The 27,058-nt window shown below is 37.9% G+C and overlaps 1 protein-coding gene across 1 annotated transcript in view; it reads left to right on the top strand.

Moving 5' to 3' along the window:
- The window catches only part of ASIC3 (acid sensing ion channel subunit 3), a 522,157-nt gene that overhangs the window by 339,413 nt on the left and 155,686 nt on the right, over nucleotides 1-27,058 (top strand). The window contains exons 8-9 of the mRNA XM_044066319.1: nucleotides 1,230-1,309; nucleotides 5,563-5,634. Coding sequence (XP_043922254.1) covers nucleotides 1,230-1,309; nucleotides 5,563-5,634 — 152 coding nt within the window. The remainder of the gene's footprint in view (nucleotides 1-1,229; nucleotides 1,310-5,562; nucleotides 5,635-27,058) is intronic.

Here is a 27,058-nt window from a genome sequence, read left to right as displayed (position 1 = left end):
GATAGACGTAGTACAACAGGTTATTGCTTTAGCCTCAGTAGAGACATGCCTATTATTTCATGGAAATCAAAGAAGCCACAAACGGTAGCGTTATCTACATGTGAGGCAGAGCACATGGCACTGGCAGTGACAACACAGGAGAGTTTGTACCTTGTGCAGCTGTTGAGTGGAATGGATGGAGAGCGCAAGTATGTGCCAGTAACAATATCTGAGGACAATCAAGGAGCAATCGCTTTGTCGAAGAATCCAGTAAGCCGAAAGAGATGTAAACATGTTGACATTAAGTATAATTTTGTCAGGTCAGCACTTAATGATGACAAAATAAGCATTGAATATTGCTTGACAATGGACATGGTTGCAGATGTCTTTACTAAACCTGCTACGAAATCGAAGATTGAAAAGTTCATGTATTACGTATTTGGAATGTGAAGGAAAAGTTATCCAAAAATATGTTTTTAAAATGTATTGTGTACAGCGTAGGAGCAAGTGGAGGTGTTGGCTGATAATAATAACAGAGGGAATGATCATATGTGTGCTCTTACACTGACGTCGTTGGTGTGGAGAGGTCAAGAGAGGTCACATGACCATGTGCTTTATAATAAAGGAGGAAGCAAGGGTTGTTCCCCTCTTCCATTTTTAACCAGATTGATTGCCTTCACGTGTGTTTATTTTTCCTCTGTAATGTATGTATAACCCAACTTTCTTACCCTTAAGATGATACCGCCAACACTCTTAAAACAGGAAACATGGTTAAGCAGCCATATCTTAACCTTCTGCCTTCTTTGGAAATATTTATAAAAGTAAAATGCAATATTTGCATATTTTCGATAATTCTTGAAGAATGAAGGTTGAAACATTGATTTTTAAATGCTATCTATTTTCAGTTTACAGCTAATCAGTTTTCAGAGTTCAGTTAAGCTAGCACTACGCTAAGTAGGTTAGCAGTTATCTATAACATATTATATAATGTAGCCTATTCATTTTATTCTCTATCAGAAGTAGACTTCATGGATTGCTTGCTTGCTCAGAACTTTACATTCTTTGACTTCATTCTTGTACCACAGCTGATAAAACTACAATCAAGGATTCTATAATTTCTGTTCACTGATCTTCTTAACATTTCAAGACATAGTAGTTAAGAGATACAAATTTCAAGCATCAGATTAAAAAAGGTGATAAACTCAGTGCTCTATTGTAATACACTTTTTCTTTTCTGCTTTCTTTTTTAGGTGACATTGGTGGTCAGATGGGCTTATTCATTGGGGCGAGTATTTTAACAATATTAGAGATACTTGATTACTTGTATGAGGTACGTGTATTTCAATTTCAAGCATTCAAAACCAGGTGACCTTTGTTTTGGTTGGGTTCAATGCTTTCCACCTTAAAAACTGCAAGATTTGTTTGTGGTCAAGTAGTTGATAATGTTTCATTATGACAGAAGACCTTATATGCCAGGTGCATACAAAAGAGAAAGTGAGTGATTGTGTGTGTGTGTGTGTGTGTGTGTGTGTGTGTGTGTGTGTGTGTGTGTGTGTGTGTGTGTGTGTGTGTGTGCGCTTCTCTGTCTGAGTGCTGCAACATAGTAACAACCTTGACACCCATCCCAGGGTGAGCAAGGCTCTCTTGTAGGTAGGACTTAATCTACAGATGTTTTTGCAGGTTTTTATGTTAGCCATGATGAAGCTGTGCTGCTTTGCAAAATTGTTCAGCACACACAGCACTCTCTGTACACTGTAAAATTAAGAGTAAATGAGACATTGTGGTGGACTGAATACACAAATGTGCCCTTTTTAGGAATTTTTAAAGAACAGATTACAACATAGATCTGACTTTTCTGCATGAGAATCACATGTACAACAAAACACTACAAACTGAACCATCATAGCCAGCAGCTATGATCTTAAATAGCTAATAAAACAGTACCAGCAGCTAGAAACATCAGCATGTCAAAATAATGAAAACTTAAAACATAAGATAGTCATTATATCACAGAACACAGGCCTGGGCCCACATTACACCACAGAACATAGGCCTGGGCCCACATTACACCACAGAACCCAGGCTGGGCCCATATTACAGAGAAGGCCACTAACCTCTCCCAATTCTGCCTTGGTAGTGCTCTCTTGAGATCTGTACATATACAGTCCTAGGAATTATTGAAGGACAGTGTCCTCCAGAAAGATCTTCTGTATCTCATACAGAACAAACTCCCTTATGCCTTCTTCCAGCAACGCTAGATTGTTCCCAGCCCTCAGTTACCAACATCATAAACAGATTCCATGTCTTAGTACACTTGGGCTAGCCAAGTATTATCACATATTTATGTGCATACGTCTCAACCTCTGAACATTAAAAATCATAGCACTGGTCTTTAAATTCATAGCAGGGGGTCAAAAAGAGAAGCACTTTCTATTTTTTTAAAATATATAGTTAGTGATAGTGAGTCTATGTATAGGCTTAGTTTAGTTATTTAATAAGGTATGTAGCCATAAGCAGTTCTGACTTTATGAGGGACATCAGTAAATAAAGAAGTAGCAAGGGTAAATCTAATGCCAAAATCATAAGGCTATGCATAAATCATTGCAGATGAAAGGTATTTGTGAATATACAAATAATGCCAATATAAAAAGACTAGTGATCTGAGTTGCTCCATGTTGCTACTTGCTCTTACCTACCAAAAATGTCTCCCTTTTCCTATTCCCCTGAATATATCCCTCCCTTTCCCCTATCCCACTGAATAGCCATCTTCCTTTTCTTTATTCTGCTGAATATACATTCCCATTTTCCTTATCCTGTTTTACTTGTACATAGTCATTTCACTCATTCAAAAAATAGAAGCCTACTAGAGTATCATTTCATGTACTTCATATGTTTGTCCACAGTTAAATGAAATTAAATCACTATGGAGATGCTGAGGATTGAACCTATGAGCTCATAGATGCAAAGCATGTACTCTACTACTGAGCTACATCCCTTACTGGCCAAACCTACCCAAGGACAGTTAAATGAAAGTAAGATGACAGGGATATGCCACTTCACAAGGCAGGTATGAAAGGCTAGGACACTTTCATGTGATTAAATATATTTTTCTCACAAACAATTACCATAACATTTGAAAAGTTCAATATTTCTTTGTGCGTGCTTATGAAGACTCATTAAGACAGCAAGTGTTCCATATGACCAAGTCTGAGGCTGAAGACTGGTGTATTAGCATAAATAAGGAATATGAAAGGCAAAGACAAGTTTACATTTTCTGTCCTCTTATTTTGCAGCCCACATCTCTGTGACGTAAGTCAATTATATGTAGTTAGGAAGGTGTAGACATACTGAATATAATTTGGAATAAACAAAGCATGTCTGCTGTTTTTTTTCAGAAGGCAACAAAATCACTTACATGTAGAATCTGAGTCTTAACACAGAACTGGCCAGTAAGTCATATGTCCGTGTTATTACAATGGTAGTTTTATCAGTATAATTATCACTAAGCACAACAAAAGAAGTTATAATTTTAGTAAAACTCCATATAAACAGTTAGTATTGGTCTTTCTGTGTGAGATCCTTACCGCAGACCTAAAACACAGTTTTAGAAACACAGATAATGTTGTGTACTGTGTCCCCCAATATCATAGACTGAGGTAACGCCTGAACACCCAACAAAACATCTGCTTCAAGATGAGAACATGTCAGATTATGCTATACTTTAACAGGGGCAATTTGTAGCAGTCAGGCATTTTGGGGATACAGATTCAATCTACTGCACTTTGCTTATTTGCTTCAACAAACATTTGTCATTCTTCCCTTCTTCCTATGTTTATTGCGTCTTAGCATGGCCCCGGATAAAGTGTTAAAAATCAGTGACTGCAGGCCCTGCTGTGGCTTCTTGTTTATATTTGGATATGCACACTACTGGGCTACCCTAAATGGTAAAATAAGGCTGGTTCCCTTAAAAATGAAGAAAAGGGGAGGGAAGATATCTCACACTAACATAAAACACTGCCCTCTTAGGAAAGGTTACACTTTAGGTACTAGGATGGTTCAAGGATGGCTGACAAATAGAGGAACTCGGGCATATGGAAGAAGAAAAATACACAATTATTAGCCTTGCTCTGCTAAATTATGATGACATGATGTAGCTATTGTTTACAAATGTTGGAGCATTTAATAGAAAATTATGTATCAGTGAGTTACGTTTAGGGATGAAAGCTTATATTGAAAGGCTGCGTATTCAGAAACCCTGCATACTTGCATACTTAAGCACTTTATTTCAAGTAACAGTAAAAAAAAAAAACAATAGTTCACTTCTTGTGAAAAAGAGAAGGAACAGATACTCTACTCCCTATGTATACCTGTTTGTGTTTACATCTGTGTGTAGCCTGTTATACAGAAGTGCATAAGTCAAAATCCAATTTTTAAATATGTCACGGTTGCACGTTTTGAGGCAAAGGATATCACTTCCGGTAATAAATAGATCCTCAATGGTGAGGAACAGCCAGGAAGCATGACTACCAGAATGTCTTAGGGGAAAAAACTTGATTCATGTAGTATGATGAACCCCATAAAATGTAAGCAAGCAGGCAAGCAAGTGTACATGAGAACAATGACTGAACAGTGATCCTTCACAGTACTCTGTTAGTGACTTCACTCACCATCATGTGGTACAGTGAGATTTTACTCACAGGAGATGCATCTTCATGGCCTACAATGAAGCATGCCCCTCCACTCCACTACCTCACTTTGCACAGTAGAGAGTGCCATTTGTGACTTCCCTGTGTGTGTCTGCACTAAAGTTGTGAAATGCAAGTGGGATCACTACACCAAGTCATGGTAAAAAGTATGACACCACCTTTGTTATGCAGAGTAGCAGATTCTCAGTTTGGAGAAAAAGGAAAAATGTAGGTATAAGGAAAGCTGTTTCTTTCCTTAAATGAAATGATGTAGCTATAAGAAAAGCTGTTTCTTACATTAAATGATGATATATGATTCAAAACAGTACTCTAAACATTATGAGTACAGGGGACCTCTGTAGAAAATATGCTCCTTCTTTGGTAAAGTATGCAAGAGTTGTGACACTGACTGAGAAATTGGTTAATTCATACTTCCATGATGGAGACAGACTAATTTACCTGGTAGAGAACTGTCATAGCTTATGAGATATACTTTGTAAAGTTAGGGTAGCGTTCACTTCTGGTCTGTTAGGGAAGACTGAGTAAGATGTTAAGGTGCTCTGCCTAATCAATATCTACAACTTCTTACAGTATATTTGAGTTCATGGGTGGTGTCATAACGAGTCTTAGAAGAATATAATATGTTCACATAACCTGCCAAATAACGCTAATAAGTGTTGCTAAGACAGATGCGCCTTATTATTTAACGGTCTATGGACTGAGAGGGGTACAAACTGATGTGTTTTAGTATACCTTTTTTATACTGATATACTTCTTCTTTCCATATGTTTTCATTAAGAAACAAAGGTATACATAAATCTGTCAGAGTAGTTGTGTAAAAAAGAATAACATCTAACAATGACTGCTGCGGAAATAAAGTCATTTTTGCTCTCCACAGGTTTTCAAAGATAAATTACTTGGGTTCTTTAAACGCAAGAAACGACCGAAGAGAAGCCATAGTGATAACCTGGTAAATATAGCATGCATTGCGATTCTTTCCTGATTTGTTTTGTTTTGTTTTTTTTAAATGAATGTGCTCCAGCTGAAAACCCAGTAGAGTTGACCTTTTTTATGTCTTCCATCCTCTTTAGCAAGCAGGCAGGTCTGTTTTATTTTAACATTCTACATTCTGTACTCTGGTTTAGTTAATGCTATATCTTCATGTAACTGGGTAAGCCTGTCTGGGTAAAACCTCCATGTTAGCTGAGATATCAGGGAGGACTGAGCACTGAACAAGTAATTAAATTTCATGTAGTCACACAGCATGAATCTGAATGCTCAGGGATCCCAGTCTAGGTCTGAAGGGTGTAATTCATTCATAGATAATTGCACATATCTTTAGGTTATATTGCCAATTCAGATATTTTATTAATTTTAAAACTGTCATACAGTGATGTTATATTCAATACTACAACTTCATGGGTACCTTTCAGTACTGGGTTAAAGGACAGAAGGTCAGCAGTTGAAGAGGTTGAAAAAGGAACATTATTTTCAGCAAAAGGATTTTGAGGTTTGTAGGGATACAAGACCCCACTCCTACCATATTTTACATAAACTCCAGGATGCAGGCTGACCCTGAAACCTTTGCATCTCGACCTGTTTCTGACCCCCTATTCATATCCTTCAGTACAACTATTATTTTCTTTCTCAGATATCTCATTTATCTAATGCAGGGTCAAAGATTAGATAGACTATTTCATGGCACTCAGTGCATGTAAGATAGAGAACTAATACTGGATGGGATATTAGACCACCACATGCCACAGACACACATGCACACACACACACACACACACACACACACACACACACACACACACACACACACACACACACACACACACACACACACACACATACACACACATGCACGTATGTATGAAATGCATGTATTTATACATATAGATATATGTATATATTTATATATAGATACATTTATCTATCAAAATGCACACACACACACACACACATATATATATATATATTATATATATAGATTATATATATAAAATACATATGCGCATATATATATATATATATATATATATATATATATATATATATATATATATATATATATAGATAGATATAGATATAGATCCCCTGCAGAAGCTCAAAGTTTCAAAACTTTGAATTTTAGAAGGCCGAGAGCATAAGATTGACGTTTTAAAATTTTTAACATTTTGAATGGAGATCACTGTACAGCAAAGAATGGGATATTTACTGTTTTCCTCACTGTAGTGTGCTCTCACAGTTGGTATATTTAATTAGCAGGGGGTGTGGGTGCTGCAGGGGGGCATCCCCCTGAAAAATCATAACATTTTTTTTTGTTTTTATTTTTTTTTTATTAGGTTTTCGAAGTTTCAAAACTTCGATCTTATGGTCTCAGACATTTGAAGTTCAAAGTTTTGAAATGGGGTATTTTACCCCCATAGTTCATTACTAAGCTAACTGACCTTGTGAGCCATTTTAAGCCTAGCCAATTATCTCTTGTGAGACTCAAATCCTGCACCTTGTGTTTGTAAGGCAAACACCTTAGCCATTAAGCCACCAGGAAACTAACCACTTGACCACCAATAAGTAAAACACAAACCAAATCAAATTAACCCCACCAAAGTGGGGAGCTGCACACACCACACCCCCTAACTAAATATACCAACTCTGAGATTGCACTACAATGGAGAAAAGGGCAAAGTTCACAATGGTGAAATACACTTTTCCAGAAATTCATTCATTTAAATTTTCAGCAATGTAGTCTCTCTATTATGCGAGTCGATGTTATGGTAATTCATTGTTTTGAAGGGACTCTATATATATATATATATATATATATATATATATATATATATATATATATATATATACACACATACATATATATATATATATATATATATATATATATATATATATATATATATATATATATTACACATATGTAAAATCCAAAGGACACTGACCAAATTAGTTATTCTTGCACAAGATCAGCAAAAAAAAAAAAAAAAAAATACTAAAAAAACTTCTGTCACTAGTAGGTGATAAAACCATCTTTATTCAACCAATAAATTATGTAATACTTACCAGTTTTGCCTGAAGTCTTTATCATTATGAATTAACTACTGCACTCACCCCTTTATACATCATATAATTAAACATTTAAAATACCCTTTTAAAGAAACAAAAAATATGACAGAAAAACATTTATGTTGTATGTAATTATTATACAAAAACTGTTTTATTTTACTGTCAAAAATAAATATGAACCTTATTATATTAAGGCTGATTTTTTTCCTCAGTTTTGGAGTGCAGTCATTGAGCCCCTTGTATTACAGTCTTTTAATGAATAAATAGTTCTTGATAATGATTTCATTTGGTGCAGCAGTTTAACAAAGCTGCTTTGCTTTCAGACTTTTTTCTGAAAAAATACCTTTTTCCTTTACCTTGCTTTCTACCAGGTTATATATAAATGTCTGCCATTCCCTATTTCTCCATCTAACCTCCATGGTGAGCATATTTCAGTCATTACATTTTTTCTTAAAGCACTTCTATGTCCATGTTGTACATGTTACTGGCCTACTGTGGACTACCTTTATTATCTTAATCATAAGATATTACCTCCCCAGGTGATGAGGGCAGGTCTTAGCAGATACCTATTCAAAAACACCTGCATTTCACTTTTTCTACTGGTAATGTCTTGACCTGTACACCTTAAAAGTTCACATCTTTAGGTAAGTGCTTTGTACTGCATTTAAGACATCATGTTTCAAATTTAACACTCCTGATATGACCTCCTCCAAGGATTTTTCAGTTCGGTAGTCCTTAGTGACGTTTAAAGACATGCAGGTAGGTGCATGCGTGAATGGGTGTGCCTTCTTTGAAGGTTGGGTATCAGGCTGGCACCTCAGCACCATAAAAATCCACTGCCAATCATTAGCGGACCGGAGTTCTGCTGTGGCATCCCCTAACCAGGAAAAGCCGAAAGACATTACTTTAGTCCTTAGTTCTGCTTACCTTACTTTACACATTGCCAGTGGATTTCTGAGCCCTAGATGCATGATTTTGCAGTTTCTGTGCTTAAGTTCAAAGATGTATGCACAGATGCAGTGTGTGTTCTTAAAGAAGAAATTAAACAGACACAGAGTGCATCCTTAAAGAAACAATGTTTAATTAAAAAATTAAACATTGTGGTAGGCCCCCAGCCAGCAGGCCCTAGGCAACTGCCTAGGTTGCCTAGTGCTGGTTCCAGTTCTGGAAGGCTGCATTGTTCTCAAAGATTGATGAAATGAGAATTAAGTACCGAATAATAATTACATTCTTGGATCTGGATGCCATGCTCTTACCTGTAACTTGTGCAATGTAGAATGATTTTTCTCACCACAGTAAATGTGGTGGTCAAAGGTCAGGTTACTGTCGACATGAATTCCCAAATCCCTGACCATTGGGCCTACTTGTAGGGGTGCATTATCAATGTAGTAATTTCCAGAGGTGGCTATCTTTCCAAAGGATACTATTTTGCATTTTTACACTGAGTTTTAGTCCATGGCTCTTGCACCAGTTGTTTTTCTGTGTCAGGCCCTTTTGAAAGGTATGTTTGTCTTTAGGGAATTCAATGACCACACATAATTTTTAGTAATCTGCAAACTTCATCAGACAAAGGCCCTTGATGTTTGCTTTGCCAAAAAGGAGAGGCCCCCAACACCAATCTCTATGGGACTCCACTAGTAACTGGCCTCTTTGTGAATGTGGATTCCCCATCCTAACTTATTGTGCCCTATCAGTGAGCTAGCTGGTTATCCATTGGGTGACATATGGGTTTATGCCTAATTTTGTAAACTTATCTGAAATGCCTGAGTGAGATACAGGTTCATAGATTCATAGGTAGGTACTAGGCTAGGCCCAAGGGCCTACGTAAGCCTAGCCAGCAAGGATCCATAGCTTACACCACCCAAGAAAGTTATTTTCCTGTGCCACTGTCCAGCAGAGACACAGAAGTGATCCCTGGGGTGTATTTCCTATTTCCCATCTACTCATCAAGATTTTTCTTGAAGAGTGCTAATAAAGAACTTTGCTTGACATAGATGGGTAGCTTGTTCCAGAGTATAGGAAGTCTCTGGGAAAGGAATCTATCCCTCAAGCATGTCCTGTTTATTGTGGTGACAAAGTTTAGGTCCCTAGAGCATGTAGCTCAGAGGGACTGAGATTTCTTTAGGTGTAGCATGTCCAACAGCTCTGGGTTTGACATAGCTTTATATGTTAGGCAGAGATCACCTCAGAGTAGGCGATATACTACGGAGTAAAGCTGGAGTTGAACACCTTGGCCAGGTCAAGGTAGGCACTATGCACTCTTTTTCTCTCCATCCATAGCTTTAGTGACCTGCTTGAAAAAGTCAACCAGGTTAAGTAGACATGATCTGCCTTTGACAAAAAAGAACTAGGTAGGGTCCAGTGAATATTAATTTCTTATGTCATTGTTTATCGGTTACATTATAATTCTTTCCATGTCCTTGCATATGAGACTAGTCAGACTTACAGGTATGTTGTTCCCCAGGTGTTGGAAGGCATCCCCCTAGTGTAGAGGGATATGCATTGCAGTCCCCCATTCGTTAAGCACAAAACCTGTCGTGTGGCTGTGGTTAAACAGAGATCCTAGTGGGTCTGACAGGTCATGTTTCAAGCTATTAGAGGCCCGAATGGTGAGATGATAAAATCAGCAAAAGGAGAAAAGTATTGCTGGAACTGAATTCATCTTCAAGTCTTGGTGACTACCTTCATGAGGGGGACGTTGTTTTTCACAAAATCTCACCAGGACAACACTGATATATAGACCGTACTTTATATAGCATATATCATGGACAGAAGTAGACTAAAAAATAAAGAAGATAGCTGGGTGCACAAGTCCGGGATAAAAACGTGCCCAATCCTGGTAGGCGCACTGGTACCAGGACTGGAAAAAATGACAGTGTAGAATCTTCAAGACAAATAAATATCCCTACAATGGGGCTAGGCCAGGCCCATGGGGAGGATGGCCTCTTCTGTTGTAGAAGGAATTAGCAGTCTACAAAAATCACAAAAACTGATAGGCCAAAGTGCCATACAGACAATAGAGTGGACTATTGAGGATAAGAAAGAAATTATGTATTGTTACTATTATACAAGAAGCCCAGAATTTCCAGATAAAAAAATATACAAAAAGATTAAGAGAAATTAGATTAAAGAAACATACTTCCACATGAAAAACTATCAGAAGCTTCAAATAAAAGCGTGTGTTCATTAATACAACAAATCCATGAAAAGCATTATATAGACCAAGAAACCTTGTGCCATTTAGAAAAATAAAAGCCTGAGGAAGTGCAAAAAGTTAAAGAACAAAGTTTAGAGATGTTTGAAGGGTATAAGAAAGAAATATGGATATGGGAAAGAAAGCAACATCTGATATGGTGCAATATTTATGCAAAGGAGAAAGCCAAATTAATCAACACAAAAAAGGCAGCCCGAAAGATATTTTAAGAAAAATACAGGCAAAGGCATCCAGATATAGAAAATTTTACAATAAAAAAATAAGATCACAGAGAGGGAATGTATAACAGAAGATTAGTCAAGTAGAAGTTAAAAAATAGAAGCTGAAGTTGTGGAATATTTGCGAAGTGAAGGATTCAGTGTAGAAAGTCTAACTCAAGTAATATCACAGCATGATGGAACAGCTAGTCCCCAAAGTAAGGAGAAACAAGAGGAGGAGGAGACATCTGAAGAAGAAATATGGACATGAGAAATAAAAAGAGATTTAATATGGTGCAATATTTATGCAAAGGAGAAAGCAAAACTAATCAATACAAAAAGAGCAGCACCAAAGATATTTGAAGAGGAATACAGGCAAATATATCTGGATATGAAAAATGTTACAATACAAAAAATAAAAAAGAGGATTAGTAATGAAGAAGTTAAAAGAAATAGAAACTGCAGTTATGGATTAACTGCAAAGTGAAGGATTTAGGGTAGAAAATTTAACTCAAATAACACAACAGGATAGAGCAATGGACACCCAAATTAAGGAGAAACCAGTGGAGTGGGAAATATCTAATCAGTTGACATATGCAGATACTTTGGAGTCTCCCACTCAGTTCAAGCTATACAGAAAGGGAAAGAACAGGAAACTGTGAAAACTCTGACAGTCAATGTCATGGAGTGATAATCCAGTGAGTTCCTATATGAAAGAGCAACACAAGGCAAAACTGAAGAGAACATGGAACAGGAAGATGCTCTGGAACTTTCTATAGAATGTCCACAGAAAATGGAGAAAAAAGAATGTGCCCTCAGTTTAGAAGAAAATTATCTAAGAGAAGAGTTGCTTCATTTAATAGAGATGGATAGACATATTAAGATCAATGAAAGAAATAGACTGTAGAAGGTCAATAAAACCCAAAATGTTAGAAGTATGATAAAAAAATTAACACATGAATTATGACTGTCCATAGAGATTCATGCAATATAACAGAAGTAAATAGGATATGTTACTGTGCAGCCAAATTAATAACAGATAAAAGTCCTAGCACAAGAACACAGGGTAGTATGGAAAGGACTGGGAGAAATCAAATGCCATTATGGAAGTATCACATAGACAAAGGTATAAAGCAATTAAGATAAGAAGTGTCACTGTTAGAAAAGTATAGAAGAGGGAACAGATCAACAAAAATACTCAGAAAGATAGACGTGATAAAAGCAATGCACAGTATTATAACAGATCAGGATTTATTATGCACTATCCCAAATGGTACCCTAAAAATATCAGCACAGGCAGAAAAACTTAAAAGATACACAGATAAATATTAAGGAAAAGAACAAAATAAGCAAGTTATTGATGACCCAAAAAAGTTTTATACAGAATTTGGAAACAAGGTAAAAGGAACTGAAAGACCACCAAAAAAAGAAGAAAGCAATACATTTTGGAGAAATATCTATGAATATCCTGTGGTGGAAGATAATAAAGATGCTAAATAGATAGAAAAAGTAAAAGAAAGAAAGAATAAGAAGTTCAGATGTACAGGATATGAAATGGAATGAAGTAACGGCCAGAGAGATTGAAACAAAGTTAAGAAAAGCCTCTAATTGGAAAACACCAGGCCCAGACGCAGTACCTGACTTCTCGCTAAAAGTATTAAAAGTAGTGGCATCTTTGCACGAAGATTTAGCCATGAGTAAGAACTATTTATATGGACACCCCGAACAGACACCTACCTGGCTAACAGCAGTAAAAACAATGCTCCTACTTAAGAGCGAACCTGCAAGTTATCCTAAAAACTAGGCCAGTAACTTGCCTTCCGACGACATATAAACTATACACCAGAATTGATGCCAAAATAGTTTATAGTCATTTAAAATAAGTCTCAGTTATGACAATACAACTAAAGGATCATTTGTTGTTAAATAAAGTCATAGTGGAGAACTGTAAAAAGGGGGCAAATCTAAGTATAGCATGGATAGACTACAAAAAAGCATTTGACAGTATCCCACATTCATGGAAAAAAGAGTGTTTAAAAATGTATAAGATACACCCTACGCTGATAAACTACATCACAGCAACCATGAAACAGTGGTTCAGTGGCAAACCACTTTGCAGTTAAGTCATGATAAAGAACAAATTATTATTCTAGGGATAAAAATTCAAAGGGGTATATTCCAGAATGACTCTCTAGCTGCTCTTTTGCCTTGTCCTTAACCCATTAAGCTGTCTGCTTAACAGATTAGGTTGTGGCTATAATTTTGCTCCCAGAAACAAAGTGTAAAGTCTTTTCATCTTCTCTTTGTAGATGATTTAAAACTGTATAGCTCATCAGATGAAGAAATGAAAGTACAGCTGCAAGTAGTCAAAACTTTTTCAGGTAATATAAGAACGACATTTGGTCTTGATAAATGCGCAAAAGCAAACGTTAAAGCAGGAAAGCTGCAACACCAAGAAAACCGCAGTTTGTGACAAGAATCTGATATAAAAGAATTTGAGCAAGAGGGAGTATATAAATATTTGAGAAATGATGAAGGATCAACAATAAAACATGAAAAAATGCAAATAAAACTTACTAAGGAATATTTTAGAACACTGCAATTAATCTTGAAAACAGCACTAACATCTAGAAACAAAGTTCAAGCTATAAACCAATTTGTTCTTCCTGTCCTTACAGTTTTGGAGTGATTGATTGTTCCCAAAAGGTGTTGGATAGATTAGACAGGAAAACAAGAAGGATGCTTCATGCTCATCAAAGGATTTATAAAAATTAGTGCATACCAAAGATTATTTATTCCCCATTCCAAAGGAAGTATGGGCCTCCTTGAAATTGATTACATGTATAGATCTGCAATCATGGGACTGCACACATCTGCTGACCTCACAAGACCCAAACATAAAAAAGGAACAAAAAAGAAAAAATGTTTGGCAAGACAAAGCTATGAAGTTTTCTTCTTTAATAAAAACGTACAAAATCCAAACAGTGGTAAGCGGGAGAACCCGAAAGCGCTTACCACTGTTTGGATTTTGTACGTTTTTATTAAAGAAGAAAACTTCATAGCTTTGTCTTGCCAAACATTTTTTCTTTTTTGTTCTTGACATATTTTGGTTTGGCGAGACTTTAGCCTAAGCACAGAACATTGTGTTTTCAAAGACCCAAACATAGTGAATGTTTTCAAACATGAGTAGAATAAATCTAAGTTAACTTCCCTGCTTAGTCTAGCAGAAGCATATTGGCGTCAAGCGGGAATGCAAATCAAACCAGAAGTAGATACAAATCGGCAGCAACTGAATGTGCCAAAAAAACAAAAGAAAGAATATAAGGTGAAAGATCAGATGAGAACGCAAGAAATGTGGAAAATGCATAAATATAGTTGCAAGTATAGAAAACTCCTGGAACAATCTCATTTTGATCAGGAATGGTTAAGGAGAGGCAAATTCAAACCACAAGATGAAAGGTTAATACTGGCGTCCCAGGATAGTGGACTATGTACATGTTGGTTTACAAAGTCCAATGAACATGTGAGAGAAAAAGGCAAATGTATTGTAGGTTTTGTTAAACAGAATTGGAAACAGTTGCACAACTTGTTGCTGGTTGTGACATAGTAATGGCCAAAGTACTGTATACTGAAAGGCTGAATAATGTGGCAAAACTGTTGCACTGGGAATTGTGCAAACATTATAATACTGAAGTAACTGCAAAACACTGGAAACATGAGCCACAAAGCATCATAGAAAATGATGAAGTCTACAAAACATGGGATCACCCATTACCAACGTTCAAAAGATAGATGTGAGAAAACCAGATATAGTGTTCCATGAAAAGAAGAAAAAGTCGCAGGGATCACTGAAATTGCTACACACAGTGATTACAGTGTCTTGCATACAGAGAGACAAAAAGTCATAAAATATCAGGATTTGCAGGCAGAAATTAGAACAATGTAAAAGAAAGATATCCAGATAGTTCCAGTAGTAGTAGGAGTAGCGGGTCTTATGAAAAAGAATCTACTGTCGTATTTAGATATGTTACCGATATATGTATCACCATATGAACTGCAGAAGGATTAATTACTAGGCACATTGTGGGTGCTGCGAAGAGCACTTTTGGCTAACATCAAAGATTGAAACAATACTAATTTCATGAACTTTAATCGTACTTTGACTTAGGAATGAGGTCTTTTCCCGTCATTGTATTAGAAACCCAAAAGACTTGGTGAAATTAAAAAAATGCCCATTGAGGCACTGTTCTTGGCCTTAGAAAGCACAATGAGGACCTGCTACTTAGTAATAGCTGACAGAGAAATGGTGGACGGTATTTCCTGGGAGGTGACTGGGGGTAAAACTGGAGCTAAATTTATCAACCAGTAGTTTTGCTATATCCTGTGGCCATGTATAGGTGGTTCGCATTCACCATTAGTTTGGCACATTATTGGATGTTGCCTTTAAGGTAGCAGACATAACTGAAGAAAGCCTTATGATTTCCCTTAACTTGGGAGGCTTCTTCATCTCAAATTGGGCTTTTGTGACTTGATTAGTCCCCTGAATTTCCTGTAGGGATTGATGAGGGAGTTTTTAGCTTGCTGGGCAATGCCCTTCCTGTTTTTGGACATGGGACCTTAGGCCACTCCTTCTCTGAGTCTAAAGTCCCAACTATCTGGAAATAATTTTACACACTACCTATCCACAAAGGAGGCAATTCCCAAGAAATCTCTAATTTCAGACCTATAGCCATTCTGTCACCCCTCTCTAAACTACTTGAAAAAGGTATACACAAGCAAACTCTGCAATACCTAGTACAGGATAACCTACTTACTCCACTCAGCATGGTTTCCATCCAAAACACAGTACAACCACTGCTCTTGTCTACTTTACCAACACTATTTCCCTGGCTCATGATAACAACAAACTTGTCTCCTGTTTATTTCTCAGCCTTTCCAAAGCCATTTTATACTCTCTACTTCTGGATAAGCTGACTAATCTCAACTTCTCCCCTGTCACTGTCTCTTGGTTCTCTAGCTATCTCTCAGAGCAATTACAATCAGTGAAATGGCTCTCTGCACTCTCCCCCTCCCTCCCTGTAAAAATGGATGTTCCACAAGTATCCATCTCAAGTCCATTGCTATTTAATATCTTCACCAATCTACTCTATACCTCTTGCTCTCAGTCGTCTCTTGTACAATATGCAGATGATTTTACTCTGATCGCCATCTCAGACTCCCCCTCTCTTCTCATCTCTGTTACCCAGTCAACCTTTACATCAGTGAAAACTTGACTCTCAAACAACCAATTAATCCTAAATCCCCCAAAAATAAACTCTTACTCTTTCTCTCAAAAACTCTTAACCATCTCAAATCTACTTTCACTATACTGTCCCTCAATAAGACTCCAATAGTACCTGAAGCACGCACCAAATACGTAAGTATCACTATAGATGATCAACTTAAATTTGACTTGTACATCAGCAACTGTGTTAGGAAGACCCACCACAAATTAAGCCTTCTATATAGAAACAGAAAGTCTCTCACCTCCGAACCTAAAGTAACCTTATCTCATACCTATCTCCTACCTCGTCTACTATATGATTCTCAAATACTCACAAACCTTAATGCCACACTCCTTGCAAATATTAACTCAACCTATACCAAGGTACTGAGATTCATTGCCCACTATACTTATAAAACTCATCACTGTGTCTCACTTAATCACCTACACTGGCTGGAGCTACCTAACTTACTGCTTCTATCTCAGGTCCAGATTATACATTCTATATTATACCAACCATCATATTGCCCTAATTTATCCTCCTTTATGTGCCACTACTTTCCAACTAAATCACTTTGAAGCTCAGATCAAGACCTACTACTTATCTATAAACCTAGGACTAATATGGGGGTGCAACTTGTATAGCTACCATCCTACCATTACCTGTTACAAGCTTCCACTTCAGATTAGATTACTAAATCAACCAACGCAATTCAAAGCAGCTGCCAAAGAACAACTAAAAACTCTCTGGTCCTACCTCTGTTTTCACTCTCTATAAACTATACCCCCCATCCCTCAACTACCTATTAATTGACCACTACTCCTAACTCTTACCCGCTACTCTCTACTATTTCAACACGTCCACCTCCCTCAGTCTTCCTTACCTGTCTCCTTTTATCTTAGACTTTTCATGCTTTTGCTAAACTCTCCTCTTTCTAAACACTTCCACTAACCATCATCTGAAACCAACTAATATTTAGATAGAATGAATACATTAACACTGTATGCATATGTTCTCTTTTCACATCTCCTATAATAAAAACTATGACTTGTAAATATATGATATTAGTATAATGTATTCAACACTTGGAAAGTATAATTAAGAATATTTTGTTTATGTAATTTTTATTTCTCATTGTAATATGTAATCCTTGGAGCTTTTCTCCCCGGGCCTCTTCTGAAAAAGTGCAATTTTTGGCTCAGTTGGACTATTACCAGTCAACAAATGTAAAATAAAATAAATAAATAAATGATTTTCTTTCTTTTATTATATAGCCTATCTATACTGGGATTCCACCAGGATAACTTGTGTTTTGGAAGTTGCCTGCACTAATTCTGCCAATGTCTCTGGGACTTTGAACCACTGCAGGACTGCCCAAATCAGCTTTCTTGGGACCTTGTCATATGCTTTCTCCAAGTTCAGGAATGCCTAGTTGGATTCTTTCCTAATCTCTATCTTCTTCTGAAGTATCTGTCTCATTGCAAACATCAAGTCAGTTCTGCTGCACCCTGACCTGAATCTGAACTGCTCATCTCTCATCTCACTTTCTAGTTATCCATGTATTCATTTATCAATCACCCTCTCCAGAATTTTCATGCAGTGTGCAGGAGTTTAATACCTGTATACTGCCCAGAGTTGTGATTGTCCACTTTGTTCTTGTACAGTGGCACTAGACTGCTTATTCTCCAGTCATCTGGAATACACCTTTCTTGCCATGAGTACCCTCAGGAGCCGTTTCTCCTCTATCTCACCCAGCATCTTTATCATATCTGCTGTGACCTCATCTGAGCCTGCTGCTTTCACTGATTTCATTTTCCCTAGTGCTGTTCTTACTACTTCTAGAGTTGTCCCTCCTTTTCTTTCATTGTAGGCTGTGTCTGGAGCAGTACAGCGTCTATGCTGTTGAAAGTACTCCTTCTATCTGCCTTTGATTTCTTGTAGGCTAGTGAGCAGGTTGCTGCCAGCATCTCTTGCAAAGGGTGTCTAACTATCTTCTTTATCTTTCTGTATTTGCCTTGCAACCTGATAGAGTTTCTTTACTCACTTTCGCAAAGTTGGTAGAGTAACTGTGATGCATTATTTACTATTGCAACTCCTCTTTTAGCGTCTTTCTTAGTCTGGTCTGTTTTTTCCATCTCTTTTTCCCACACTCCTTTCTTTTGATGACTTCCTGAACTTCTACTTTCCACCATCTTTCCTTATGTATCTTACTTCCATACCTGTTCTGTAGTCCTCTCACATGCTGTTTTGAGGCACTGCCATTCTTCTTTCATGCCACCTATTTCCTCTTCTTTCTGCTAAAGTCAAAAGTAATTTCTTGAACTCCTCTCCACTCAACTTCCAGGCCTTCATGTTGACCTTAGAGCCTTCTCTGACCTCTGCTTGTAGATGACCAGTGGTTTATGCTGTGGGCCGACTGTGCAATCATGGATTCTACCCTACTGCCCTTTCCTCACTAGCAGAAAGTCTACCTGAGTTGCATGTTGGCCACTCTTTATGTGATCCTGTGACTGTATCTCTTGTTGAACCATGTGTTGTCTACTATCAAGCCATTTACCACACAGAAGTCTAAAATGGCTTCTCCTTCTTTATTCTTGTTTCTCCATCCATGTGGACCAAGGCAGTCCTCATAGCCTGTTCTGTTTGTCCTGGTATGTGCATTCAAATCACCCATTATCAACACTAATTCAAGTTGTCTTGCTTTACCTAGCAGGTCCTGCAATTGCTGTCTGAATAAACTCTTTTCTTCACTACTGCAACCCTGTTGTTCATAGGTTCATAGGTTCATAGGTTCATAGGTTTATACTAGGCTATCTGCCCTAAGGCATTTATAAGCCTAGCCCAAAGTTTTGTGGCTTACGCAACCCCTTATGTTAAAATATACTTTGCCCATTAGTTTGTTGTGCCTCTGTCCAGCAGTGACACAGAGATGATTCCCGGGGTAAACCTACGATCTCCCATCCACCGGTCAAGATTTCTCTTGAACAGAGCCAGCAAGGTGCTCTGCCTCACATGGACCGGGATTTTATTCCACAGCATAGGGAGTCTCTGGGTGACAAATCTATCCCCCCAGCATGTCCTATTTATATCCGTGCTAAGGTTTAAGTCGCTTGCTCTAGTGGATCTGGTAGATTTGGATTTTTTCAGGTGGAGCATGTCCATTAATTCCGGGTTGGACATGGCCTTGTATGTCAGGCACAGGTCACCTCTGAGCAGGCGGTATGCGACTGAATAGAGCTGGAGTTTCTTCAGTCTGGCAGCATATGACAGATTTTGGAGTCCCTTTATCCTTTTGATGAGGAACTTTGGGGTCTCTCCAATTGCTGCAGGTGACGGGTGAGATACATCCCGAATGGGGCATTGTACTCAATCATTGGTCTGATAAGTGAAGAGTACAGGGGAACAATGACCTCACTTGATCTGGATGTGAATCCCTTCATGATCAGGTGGGCAATGTAGAAGGTCTTTCTAACCACTTTAGCAATGTGAGTGTCAAAAGAAAGGCCACTGTCAACCTGGGTCCCCAGGTCCCTGATAACCTCTTCTGTGCTTAATGGATTGCCACCTATATGGTAGCTTGGGGTTACCTTGTTTTTCCCGAAGGGTATGACTATACATTTTTTGGCATTTAACTTCAGGCCATGGCTCTGGCACCAGTTTTCAGTTTCCGTGAGACCCCTCTGAAGGATATCTGTGTCCGATGTACTTTCCACTATGGTGCCCAGTTTGCAGTCATCTTCAAACTTTGTCAGCCATAGTCCTCCTATGTTTGCCTGTACTTCTGAGAAGTAGATGCCGAACAACAGGGGGCCAAGGACTGAGCCCTGTGGGACACCACTTGTGACCGGCTTGGAGTCTGACATGGTGCCAGCAACTCTAACCCTGTGGGTTCTGTCCTTTAGCCAGTCTGCAACCCATCTTGTGACATATGGGTTTACATTTAAGCTGGTAAGTTTCTCTATAATACCCGAGTGGGATATTGTGTCAAAAGCTTTTGCAAGGTCAAGGTAGGCTGTATGGACTGTGTGACATAGGTTGATATTATGAATAGTGCCCTATCCTTACACTGGAGTCTGATTGTTATAAGTCTGTCACTAATTCTGATGACATCCTTCACTGTCTTCTGAAGCCTCTCCCTCACTGCAGTTCCCACATAATTTTTAATTTGTCCTCCTACCATGTAGTAGACTCTGGACCCCAAGCCAAGTCACTTTGCCACACTGTCCTTCTATCTTATCTCCTGTATACATAGGATGTCCAGTCACCTCCTTACCATCATTTCATCCATTTCCAGGATGCATCCTGAAAGTGAACCTGTGGTGAGTGTAGCAATTCTTAGTTTATGTTTGGCAGGTTGATTGGTTTTAGGTCCAGCTATCCCAGGTAACACAAGCTGGGCAACTGGACACTGAACAGTCAGCAGCTTATTGATCCAGGGCTGTTGGGCTTTATGGCAGGAACACAATAGCCAATCCCACAGCTAGCATGGATTCTTGGCATAGGTCAGTGTAAGTTGGATCCTTAACCCAGTTATCCCCAGCAAATAACCATGCCCATTTTGTGGCAACACTAGCCAACATGACAGAATCACCTAGTGCCAGTGGTCTGTATAACTCTTCCCCTTGTAGGGCACCATCTAGAGTCTGTGTTGCTACCCAAAACTCTTGAGTGAGTTTCAAGTAGGAACACTCAGCATGTTTTTTGGGAGGTGGTAGGAATCCCACAGAGACCAAGGGAGAACATACATACTCCATACAGGCATTGGCCAGAGGCCAGAGCAAACTTTTTACCTTGTGCATGGAAGGTGAAGACCTTATCCATTATGCCAGATAACAAACATTTAAGCTAATAAGCCAAACATCAGCCATAAGCATTCAAAGTTAAAGAATAAATGTATTTACTTGAAATAAATCATTTAAAGCATTTCCTGTCCAACTAAATATGCAATCAGTTCAAAGCCTGCACAAGAAATTGCTAAAAAAGCATTTAAATGCAAAATAATTCTAAACATCTGACATCTGAACCACAAATTATGTGCTTGTCTTTTTAGAATGGAATTTTCAGTCACTACAGGCAATATTTGCAAGATTATGCACCAGCAGACAGATTCTAATGACTCCCGTAACTGAATGACTGATTGACTTGAATTAACAGTTTGCCTCTTCTTGTGTAAGTCACAGGGAAAATTGTATGTCACTGTTGCTTTTCAAATTGTGGCTGATATTTCTTTTTTCCATAGTTAAGTGATCAAGGGAAATTGTGAGATTCAATAAGCCAGAATCCAAATAAGGCATCGTCATCATCACCATCACAATTTGACCTAGTATTACATCTTTCAATGAATATTAAATTTGCACTGCAGAGGTTTGCATATTCAAAAACAGACATAGGATTATTTGCAACCTGTAACACATTTCCATAGCTGTAAAAGCAGATTATACATATACAAATTTACACATTTATTTTAAATATTATACAATTGCTGAACAGATTTAATACAGCTGAGTTCACTTTTCAAGCATTTCCATTTTTAAAAAGAGTGACATTTTCTCAGTTTATTACAGTTTTCATATGCATTTGTGGACCTCAGTGTGTTTTCCCTGTGCTTGAATTGGTTTTATGCAGGCACTCTGGTTTCCCCGCACTTCCAAAAACATGTTGGTTAATTGGTTACATTAAACTGCTTATCCATGTCATTGTGAATCTGGTCTTAGCTGAAAAGGGTACAAGACAGACCAGTTCTATTATCATGGTAATAATTAAATAAGTTAAATTAAGTATTTTTAACAGTCTATAAATTGATGAGATACAGTAAATCACTCCTTAGAGTCACTGGCTAAAAATGTCCAACTATACCTAACTAGACATTATTTATTTACTTATTTTATTTTTCAGCAGAGGGAATGTTAACAATCTCTACATAAAATTACAAACAATAACAGAAATAGCAACACAAATAAATCTTACAAACGTTTTTCATCAATAGCAATTTGGTTGCACATAGGATCATAGGAGGTTACTAGGCTATTGACCCAGAGGTCATTTCAAGCCTAGCCTTTTCATCCCAATGTAATACCACAGATACAATAAATGTCATGTGCTTGTTAAATGACCAATACATCAACTATACTTGTGAATTACTTGCTTGTGTAGCACATCTGCTAAACACATTGTTCCATACAGCATATACTACTTGGACACCAGGGTTCAAGTCCCACCATTGTCTTTTAAGGATAACACCTAGTAAACACTGATCACAAGGCCAAAACAAGTTTAGCTTTGCTTATCTCATTTGTGCAATGCTTAGCAGTGTGCAAACCTGGACCACTGACCCACACAGGAAGCAGGCAGAACCCCTGCAGACAGGATGCAGATGAAACATAATGGTAAATTCAGGTAACACGGAAGATAGTTAATGTTCACTTTGTAGGTTTTTATAAGTGAGATTTGTAAGAAGAAAGGATAGAAGAAGAAATGTTTGATGTGCAGAAAAAGAAAGGCTGATATGCTAATGTTTTTCATAATGAGACAATGGAGTCTGTGGTATGTTGATGTATTTTAGACGATGATTAAGTGAAAAAGAATGCTGGTGTTAAGCAGGCACATAACCAGAAGTTATTAAGGCCCTGGTTAAGTTTAACTTTGAAGATGTTTAATTTTTCTATTTCTTTTCATTTTAGTGAAAGGGTGTTCCACAGTTTTGAGACATAATTAAAATAGAGTGAGTCTCCTGCTGTATTGCTGACTTGCTGGCAATCATGAGAAGTTTACTGCTTGAGTGTATAGGCCTACGTGATTAATTGTGTGGCAGGATATTGTTAAAAAATGAGCAATTTCCTGATTTATATAATAGATTGCGTGCTGTTAGGCTAGCTAGTATGTTAGTTCAAACTAGTAAAGTTATTTAGTGCTAGGCAGTGATAAGTTTTGCAGTAAAGGTTTTCAGCAAATTTTGCTGTGTTATTGGAGTATGTACCAAGTTTTATTTTATAGGTTGATTTGAGGTTTGTTAGAAATGATGATGCATAGAGAAGCGGTGGATGAAATGAGATAGGAAGGGCATTTTTCCTGGCTGTGTTTATGAAAGAGCAGCTTTCCTGGCTATGTCTATGAAAGAGGATCTGGCTGACTACTGAGAGACAAGTTTCTGGTGGGATTTTTGTGACTTGTAGAATGTGTTGATCAAATTTTTGTTTTTCAACAACTGTGACATCTAGTAATCTAGTGCAGTGTACCGTTTCTGTTAGGGTATTGTCTGTTGATGAAAGCTGTTTGTCAGAGTAGTGTTTTGGTAAAAAAAAAGCATTATCTTTTTAGTATTTAGGAGCAAATTTAAGGTCATGAGCCATAATTCAATGGATGAAAGAGATTCTTGGGTAATTTGTTATAATTCTGAGAGTTTAGTGCTGCACTCTATTGTCCTATTTAGTAGTATATGAAGATTATTTATCTAACTGTTGACAAGCAGTGGGTTTAAGACTGATTCTTGAGTGACACTGACAGAGACAAGAGTAGAAATAGGAGAAATGAACAAACTATATTGGTCATATGCTTATTGAATAGATGATATGACACAGCTTCTCTGCTTATACTGGATAATACTATCATGTTGACAATTTGTGCACAGCGCTGATTAACAACTGGGGCCAGTGATGGTCTACCATAGCATGTGTTGTTTAGGAGCTTACTGTCTATTGGCAGAGACATTGCTAGAGCTGGGTGAAGGGGGCAGCCATCCCAGCTGCAAAGTATTAGGGGCATGTTCAGCAGATCCAGGTCACATGTCAGGGCATACCACCATTTAGAAATAAATGCTAGTATTGCATTCACAGTTAGAACTGAAGCACTGTAGAGCTCCATATGTCTGACATAAACCATACCTCCTCAAGTCCAAGAAGAGTATTTTTTTCCCTCAACTTTTATTTTATTTTATTTTACATTTGTTTGCCGGGAAAGTCCAACTGGACAAGAAGTCCTTTTTCAGAGGAGATCCAGGGAGAAGGGCTCCATGTTATGCACAACAGAGATATAGTACATATACAGAATCACTGTTAAAGATGAGAAGGGCACCATATCAGGCGACAGTACAGGCTGGCCACAAAAAGAACTAGCTTCATCTCTGTCTATTGGGTAAGTAACTATGTGTGATAAAAGGGGAAAATGAATAAGGGAGACAAAAAGAAAGTTGAGTTAGCAGTTTTTAGTGAGAAACAGAATCAAATGCTTTGATAGGTCAAGGAAAAGAGAAGAGACTAGGCTGCCTTCATTCATGTTATGGTTAGTGGTACTGATGAAGTTAAGAAGAGCAGTTGTTATACTGTAATGTGGCTAGAAACCATATTGGGTTTTGGAGAAGAGACTGTTATCAGTACGGTATTTGAGGAGCTAAGAGTGGATACACTTTTCTAGAACTTTTGACATGGAGGAATGAGATTGTGATAGGTCTATAATTGAAGAAATCTGTAACTGTTCCACCTTTGTGTAGGGTTATAATAAATGATTTTTTTCAAGACAGCAGTGACAATGTTTTATATGAGATGACTTTTCCAGTAGTAGTCCCTTACTAAAATGGATTAACTAGCCATCAGTCAATGAAACTGTTTCTACACAAAAGTTTAATGAAACCACTTTGAGCTGCAATAATATAGTTTAGTGAACCCCCTTTAATGAAGCTAACAGAAGAAATAAAATGAATAATCCCCTCCCCAACCCCTTAATCTGAAATTCCATGCAAATTCATCAATTTCTTTAATACTCAGACATTAACGTCAACCAAAACCAAGCAATTTTGATATTCAGACGTGAAGTAAATGACAATGATAGACAAGGAGGTGTCAACACTTTATTCCTGAATCAGGGACATATTTTAAGGAACTGGTGGCCCTGCCTGAAATCTCAGACATCTCAAATCCAGAATGAAACCCAGTGGTTACAAAGCTACCAATATTACCCTGCTAAGGACACAGTAAAAAAATGGGAGGAGGTGACAAAAACTATCACCAAGAGGGACGATAGATGCATATTGTGGGGCATGTAGGCAGGAATTATCTGTCAAAAGAACTAGCAGTGGACGCAGCACACATGGCCAAGGAGATGACAGCGAGACACAAGAAGTACGATTGGTACTAGCAACCAGAACTTAAAAGCATGATTGGTACCAGTACCAGCATACAAAAGAAAAAGGGGGTTAGGAAGTACAATGAATGGCTACATCAGTGGACAATGGAGAAAGGCTTAGGACTGCTAAAATGATTGGGAGAGATATGGGAAACAGGCCAGCTGTGTGCAAAGGGCAGTCTCCATATTAGTCCAGAAGGGACAGTGGTGTTTCATGCTAAATAAGAAAGGTAAATCTCAGTGATTGCACATTTAAACCAAGCTACAACAAGGGAGGATACAGAAACAGAAGAAGGGTGTAAGTATTTAGGCAGTAGACAGAAGATGAAAGAAAATGCAGAACATAATAGCGGAACAAGCAAAGGCAACTCAAACCATGGTTTGGCAATCTTACTCCGCATTGCAAGGACTTTGGGTATGAAGATAGGTTATTTGCAAGCAGCGGTCCAAAAGGGAAGGAGAAGGTGCACATTTGTAGTACTACAGAAAAATGGGTCAATCTCAACACAGGTGAGAAAAGAGGAAATTGCAGGGAATAGGTTGTTCAAGAATGACAAAGAAGGGGGATACAGGGGTGGCGTAGCATTTTATAATGGAAGCCATCAGATGTGAGACCAGAGAAAAGGGTAATGGGACAAATATACAGCCAGGATCAGAAGCTAGGTTAAGTACACTGGCAGCTAAAGTAGAGTTGGGGGCAGACCTACGGATTAATACAGTGTGCTATATCCTCCAAATACAACAAAGACAGGAGAATGAAAGAGCAGAGGACAGAATAAAGGAGCAGGACAAAAAGAAGTTGGTAATACTTACAAGGGATCTGAATCTGTAAGGATCACATTTACAAATTCTAAGCTCCATAGTAGAGAGGCATCAGGAGTTAATTTAGGCCTTGGGCCAAGGAGGGGTTAGGCCAGGTGGTACAGCACTGTACCAGAAAGGATACAATTCTGAACAAGGTCCTAAATGGTGCAGAGGGTGTCCTAGATGTCCAGATTAATGCATCATTAGCCTACAGTAATCATGTTCCTGTGTAGTTTGGAGCTAGGTAAAGTTAAGAATAAAAGGACAAAGTTGATGCTGTACTTGAGAAGGTGGTCAAAATGATTTAGGATATTAGGAGAAAACTGAGAGAGTAAACAAACCATGGCAACTGACCAGGAGTATGAACAAGGGTGTGAGGAGTTTAAGAAAAATTCAAAAAAAAAAACAAGAAGAGAAGAAGGCCAACATGGCTGCACAGAAATGTGAGGTTAGCAAAAAAGACAAAAGATATGATCTACAAAAAGAAGAAAAATGGTGTATGGTGTTTTAGGAGGTATAGTACAAAGAGGCTAATAAGATATAAGGAAAAGTGGTAAAGGCAGAAACGCCTAAAGTTGAAAGCGATTTAGTAGAAGGGATCAGAAACGGAAGCTATGGATTTTTTTTTTCTGCAAACAGGAGAAAGAAGGAAGGGAGGAAGAAGAGCTAGACAGGCTGAACAACCATGGGAGGGAAATCACAGAAGCCTGGGAA

The sequence above is a fragment of the Protopterus annectens genome, chromosome 3.part1 (genome assembly GCF_019279795.1).
Source record: "Protopterus annectens isolate FY-2018-M chromosome 3.part1, PAN1.0, whole genome shotgun sequence".
Taxonomy (NCBI): Eukaryota; Metazoa; Chordata; order Ceratodontiformes; family Protopteridae; genus Protopterus; species Protopterus annectens.
The sequence above is the reverse complement of the archived record's forward strand: the minus strand, read 5'-3'. Positions and strand labels throughout refer to the sequence as shown.